The following is a 6,714-nucleotide window of genomic DNA, read 5'->3' as shown; positions in this document are numbered from 1 at the left end:
ACTTTTATGAGCTCTTTGCAATACACCTGTATGGAACTAAATTGTTGTGCAAAAAAATTACAAGTTACTAGCCAGCCTTGAGACGTATGGTATCATTATAATAAGTCTTAAAATGTTAAATTAATTGAGATACTTAAATGTTTTCAAAAATTGTGAAATGAAAGTGATGTTTTGCAATTATCTCATTATTTAAAAATGTTCCATATTGTATATTAAGTACTATAAATGAATTTATTCTTACCAGATATCCAAGACCCAATACGTAAAAAATGAAGATCACTGACAGACAAAGATGAACAGGCCATGTGTGAGGGAGATATGCTGATACGAAATTTATGGCAAAATATATATTCAAACCAATAAGGAAGATTGTCATTGTGCCCATGAAAATGTTATTCTTCCTATTTACAACAAAAGAAAACATAAAGGACTGAAAAAGAACAAATTTTAATAATTTATTTATTCACTGTAAATATAACTGATTTTGACTATCTTTAATAAATTATACTTAATGAAAGCAGTTTATTATTGTAATTTTAGAAGAAGATGTTGTGTATTTATTATGAATGAAATGTGATTAACCCAGTTGAGTGCTAAAGCAGAAATGACAGGGCATTGCAAGACAACTGATGATGCATTGTTTTGTCATTTCGTACTTATCACAATTGCGAAATTTTCAAATCAACCATATAACTATACAGGGTGAGTTTTATGTAAATATTTAAATTCTTTGTGTCACACACACAATAAGTATATACATTAGCTTTTGTAAATAGTAAAAGAATACAAAATATTTAATTCTAAATTGAATCTTTGAAAGAAACGCGCTTAAAAGCAGCCGAATTTTTAAGAGAAAGAATAAATATATGACCACCAAAAGCCGATGTCTTCAGGGGGCCTCGGAAGCCATAAAACAAAACCTTTTCTCTTGAGAGAGAGGCCCAAATTAAATGCCAAAATTAACTCTCTCAGTACCCCGAAGGTTTTGTATAAGTCCAGGAAAAAATACATAAAACCAATTCAGAAAAGAAATTCGAACAAAATCTTGAGAAAACAAAAACTTACATTACACTGGTCAAACAGCGATTGCACAAGAAAATTAAATGCAAAGGAAACACTTAAAACAAAAGAAAACAACGCCCTTTATTAAAATTCGCAGAATAAAAAAAAAGAGAAGTAAAACAAAAGATTACGTAACAAATTAATATAATGCTTAACTGGGGCTGCTCAGTTAAGACTTGAATTGCGCCCTGTTAAAAGAAATAAAAATCTAGCATTCTTCAATCATTTTCTTAATCAAAAAATTTACATTACAAAAGTTAAAAGGAAAATCATTAATACTTAAATTATTCACAGCCTCCTGAAAACTTTCAACGTTATTGCAAATATTTTTAATCCTAACCAATTGTGAAAAAACTAAATTTTTAAAAATTTTATTACACAGATTAGTATTAAAGTTGCAGAAAAAAATAACTTTAAATTTAGAAGCTTTTCTTTTATCAAAAACACCGATTTTAATTATTTTATCAATAATATCAATTTTAAAATCTAAATATTCAACATTTAAGCAATTCTCATTAGTTTTCTTCAAAACCAAATCTTTAGGATAAATAAAATTAAAATTATCACAATTAAACAAAATCAAATCATCAATATATCTAAAAGCATTAAATTCATTATACTCGAGAAATTTAGCTTTAAACAAAATGCAAAAAATATTAACAAAAGCACCAGAAAAGGAATTACCTTGTGGAATTCCAATAATTTGTTTATAAAAATCTAAACCATTAAAAAGAATATTCTCAAAAAGATTAAATCTACATAAATCCAACCAATAAGACTTATCAATTTTCTCATTAAATAAATACTTATCAAAAATTTCGCTGCAAATTTCAATAGTCTTTTAATGTGGTATACTTGTATACAAATTTTCAAAATCAAAAGTATTAATATTAGAAATATCATTATTATTAATATAATCCAAAATTTCAACATTACTATCTATAACAATATTTATCTTTTGTAAATTAATATTTAAGCCAGGAAAAAAACAAAAACGTTTTTGAAAATCAACAAATCGCTACTAAGGATTGAGATTAAAAAAATCAAAGCCTGTTTTACCATAGTAGAAAATGATTGTTGGAAACACTTCCAAGTTTCATACTCGTATGAAAATCAAACTGGGTTTTGAATTGCTTCATGTCTTCTTTCTCAACTCTGATTCAGTAGTTTTTTGTAACATTTTTGTTTCTTCCTAGCTTAACTATTAATTTAAAATCCCTAACGAGTATACTTTTTTGACAAGAATTAAAAATGATGGACATAACGAAATACCCTTTATAATTGTTTACCAAAATACTGAAAAATTTTCCCCCATTGATTCATAAGTTTTGAAACTGATAGATCAAAAATAGATACTTGATCTATTGAGGCAAAACACTGGCTTATTAAAATTTCATAGAATATAAATAAAGTTAAAAAAAATTTTTTTACAGATCATTGGCAAATTCTTTCATCAAGGCTTTGGAGGCAGTGAACATGAAGGTTGTTAAGAGGGCAAAGGGTAATTGCACGGCCATAAGGGCATTTATGTAGTCATTCATTCCACTCATACTGTTAACATCTTGTAACAATGCAACCATGATTGTTGGTAAAATGGCTAAAGTTCTTGTTACCAGCACTCTTTTCCACCTTTTCCATTTCATGTTTAGGAAACCCTGAAAACAAATGTATAGAAATTTAATTTCAAAAATTATCAAAAGGTGTTTCAATTCTAACTATCTGGATATAAAAAAAATAACAATTGAAAAAAAAAACTATAGTGAGTGTAAAAAACAATGTGATTACAACTTTCGCAGGATAAAAAACATAAAAAAGAAATACGATCAACAGTTTATGTTACTGTATTTTTTTTTTCCAATAATTTATTTTATACACTGTTTATTTATGTACTTTTTTCATTTTTTTTTTATATGCACGTATATATAAGACTTGTCAAAAACAAAGTCAAAATAATAAAAGTATTACATGAGAAACACAATCTTGCAATAAACACTGAGGTCAATCACTGTGGAGTCAGATTTAAAATTTTCAAAACCAGTTTGATTGTCCAATGGAACTGAAACGCAGTTACTAGAAAGGAGTTTCAACTTTCTTGACCTATCAAACTGGTATACTTTTAATCTTGATTCCGTTATGATTAATTTGAGCTTGATAACGCTTATGTTTTTCAGGGTGCGAAGCGTTTTTAAAAAGTGCTTAAAGGTGCTCATTTTCGTTTTTTAAAAGTCCTTAAAGGTGCTTTTTTCCATGGATGTTTTTAAAAAGTGCTTAATTTTCCCTTTTCCGTAATGTGATATTTTTCTTTACCCTGTTGATTTTCGCCACAAATTATGCAAAAAGACATTGTCCTATTCAACGTTTTCACAATTAATTCAACCTCAATCTATTTCGGTGTACCGCCGGTCTGTAGTGTATGAAAGCACCATTTGTTTTACATGTTTGATGAAATACTTGCGGGTCTGTACTTGCGTATACTGAGCTGGATTCAGTGGTAAGGGTTTTTGACTCTCATGTGCAACCCTGCTGCATTTTGCGAGAGATTCTCAATTTCTGAATGATTCTTCAAATGAAATTTTCTATTAGTGATAGAAAATTTCATTTCGCTTGTTAATTTCATCGTCTGTGACGCGCCATCGTCTTCGTCACTGTAAATAAAACTGGATAAAATTATCAATTGTCCAAAACTTGCCAACTCTGTCTAATTATGATATTTTTCAAAGTGCTTAAAAATACTTTTTGAGTGCTTGAAAAGTGCTTATTTTTTGTTGAAAAATTTGGCTACGCACCCTGTTTTTATTTGAAAACAATGTTTTTTCCTTACTTTAATACTTAAATTAATAGCGGTGATTATTTAGAACTTGTTGCTCCGTAATCACCGCTCTTACATGTTGTCACGCATTTCAATTGTACATTTAGTTAGTACATTAGGCGAATCTTTCAAACCTCAAGAAATGAAACTCCTTACATCGAAATCCGAATTTTTTAATCAAAAGTTTTTTTCACTTGATTTGTTTTCCTACGATAAAACATTTAGTATAAAACTGTATTTTAAAATTCCATGCATCAAGGATTAAATATAATTACATTACTTCCATAACAAATTGTCCTGTGTAGGTTCCGGTCATTGTTGAGCTTTGCCCGGAAGCAATGAGACCTATAGCCCAGATATACATGTACAAACTTCCAAATTCGCACCCTAGAAATACACCCTGAAAAGTAAAGATTCAAATTATTAAGTAATATTACCTAGTTAATTATTTAATGTCATTTAATTTTAAGTATTTATTCGAATTTCCGTACAAAATAACAGACCTGCCTTTTTTATTTTATAGAGTGGTGTAAAGACTGGGTAGACCTGTTGGAGCTAAGATGTTCGACCTGGAAACTATCAAATTTAATCAAAATATTCATTGCTAAATTGTGTACAATATGTCATTCCTGAAATGTCATAAATTAACTACTTTATAAATAAATGATTTTTTTTTCTAGAAAAAGTCAAATCACCCGGTCTTAACTCTATAGGAAATTTAGAAATACTAGAACTAGAACTAAGAACGTGCACACATTTCCATTTTTTTTTTTTTTTTTTGACAATTTAAGAAAATTATGCATGTAATTCACCGAAGTTGTCAAAGCCTTATTCAAGTGGGAGGGGGACGATTGTCGCGGTCCCCGGTCTGCTAAAGCCCAATAAAAATTTCGCACAAAAAATAGGGTTTATTAATTTACAGAGATTTTTTTTTAATAAAAACTACAATTTTGCATAAAAAGTCTTCAAAAATTCTACAAAATATGAAAGTAAGACTTTTTGTGCTTTGAGGAAACCTTTTTTCCGCCTTTTATCTAGTTATTTTCTTCCTTCACTGCATTGTAGCATTTGTGGTCTCAATATAGACTCATATCAATGGGGTGGGGGGGAACAAAATCAGGTAATACCCGGTTCTACCCGGAGAATTGAGGTAAATCAAACAGAAAATCCTTATTGTTTGCAAAGCTATGCATCTTTAGTAAATAAATTACTTACCCCTCTGTAAATATCACCTGAAATGATGTTATCATTGTCCTGAAAAAGAATAAGGCACATTAAGTTTCTGTTAAAGAAAAAACCCTTATTACATTTCAGATAATTGTATAACAATTGTTTGACAACTAGCTTAATATATTTCTAGCACTATTGCTTTAATATTGCTTTTACTTTATTTAAGACTTTTTTGTAAATTGAAGACAACCTATTCGGATCAAGCCAGCCCTGGGCTGCAGACGATGACTTAGTCATCATATAAAAATAATAGCAAAACGAATAATAACAAAAATAGTCTCTAAGTATTTAAAAAAATAAATAATGTCATCGTCAAAAGGGTAAGCAAGCAACAACCCTAACCTATACCCATATTATATTTTTTATTTTAATCCATAAAATAAAATAAAAAACAAATTTATCTATAGTGCAGCTTTGAGGAGAACTCCTCCAGACTGTAAGTCTGGGGCTGTCTGCTGCTATGGTAACAAGCGAGAGCACATTTCTAATGGGGGTGAAATGGAGGAAAGAAGGTGTAGATTGGTTTACCCAGGATGACCTACGCTAAGATTAAGACAAAACTATTCACCCCACACCCCTGTTAAAAGTGACCTTTCTACGTAACCATAGTACCCGCCACGACGCGAGACGGGAGTCTAGAGAAGTTCTCCTGAAAGCCGCACTATATTGCACTAGCGTCATTTGGTGACCAGCTTAGTCACTTTTCAAAATTATCCTGTACAACATATGAATATTAATGGTAAACAAGTGGAATGCACAGCAGAGTATTTAAATATTCTTTAACCTCTTCCTCCAATCCAACATTTTAATTAGTTTTAAGCAATAAATCGACAGAATTTTTTTTCTCCACTGTCTAGCTGTTGTTCGTGTGGCTTTGCCTACTACGCGGAAGTGTTTTGGTTTCAGTTAACTATTTTATTTAAGGATGTTCGCGATATTTTCAAAGTTAATTATTCATGTATTGAAGTTTAGTTATAATTTTAAATCCGTCCGAAGATTACGGCAGTAAATTTTTTCCATTTTATACATTTTGATTAAAAGAGAGAAAGATTTATTTAAGTAAAAAATAACTTTGCATACCTGGAATATATCTGAAACGTTTATTCCTTTTTCTGTGCATAAATCAACCTAAAAAATAGAAAGGGAAATAAGTTTAAAAATGTTTTTACATTCCTTAGTTCTGTCATATTTCAGTTTGTCTTCAAGATTGTATTTTAAGGCTGTTTTAGTCACGGGACTAGGCTTAACAGAGCAGGAGTAGATAGAAATTATACATAAAATTATTTAATACAGTTTACAGAGATCTAAAAATTAAAATATAAATATTCTTATTACACAACTGGAAACATACATATGTATTTGTGACGACGAACTCAAGTTTCTGCAGATGAAAAGCTACATTGAAGATAGCCGCAAACGCTGGCCAACTCGTTATCGATTGTAACAGACGAAATCAAAACGCACCAAGATTGGAATTTCCGAAAGCAAAAATAATTAATTTATGGTGTAAATGGGAGTGAAATCGAGTAAGCTTTTTGCATCTCTTGAGTTTCGAGATTTCATACACCCTTTAAATTGCATATTAATGTTCGATTGGGTGTTAACTTGAAAAC

The 6,714-nt window shown here is 29.9% G+C and overlaps 1 protein-coding gene across 1 annotated transcript; it reads right to left on the bottom strand.

Annotated features, from left to right (window-relative positions):
• Positions 1–241: 241 nt before the first annotated feature.
• Positions 242–6,229, bottom strand: LOC122272094 (protein Malvolio-like; the record flags this gene model as incomplete). Its single annotated transcript, XM_043055182.2, is given in 5 exon segments — positions 242–401; positions 2,494–2,717; positions 4,152–4,271; positions 5,087–5,125; positions 6,182–6,229. Coding segments are annotated over 5 exon segments (591 nt in total), but the record flags the coding sequence as incomplete, so codon positions are not given.
• Between the last annotated feature and the right edge of the window lie 485 nt (positions 6,230–6,714).

Source organism: Parasteatoda tepidariorum, unplaced genomic scaffold (genome assembly GCF_043381705.1).
Source record: "Parasteatoda tepidariorum isolate YZ-2023 unplaced genomic scaffold, CAS_Ptep_4.0 HiC_scaffold_691, whole genome shotgun sequence".
Classification (NCBI taxonomy): Eukaryota; Metazoa; Arthropoda; class Arachnida; order Araneae; family Theridiidae; genus Parasteatoda; species Parasteatoda tepidariorum.
Note: the sequence above shows the minus strand (reverse complement) of the source record. Positions and strands in the feature narration are given on the sequence as shown.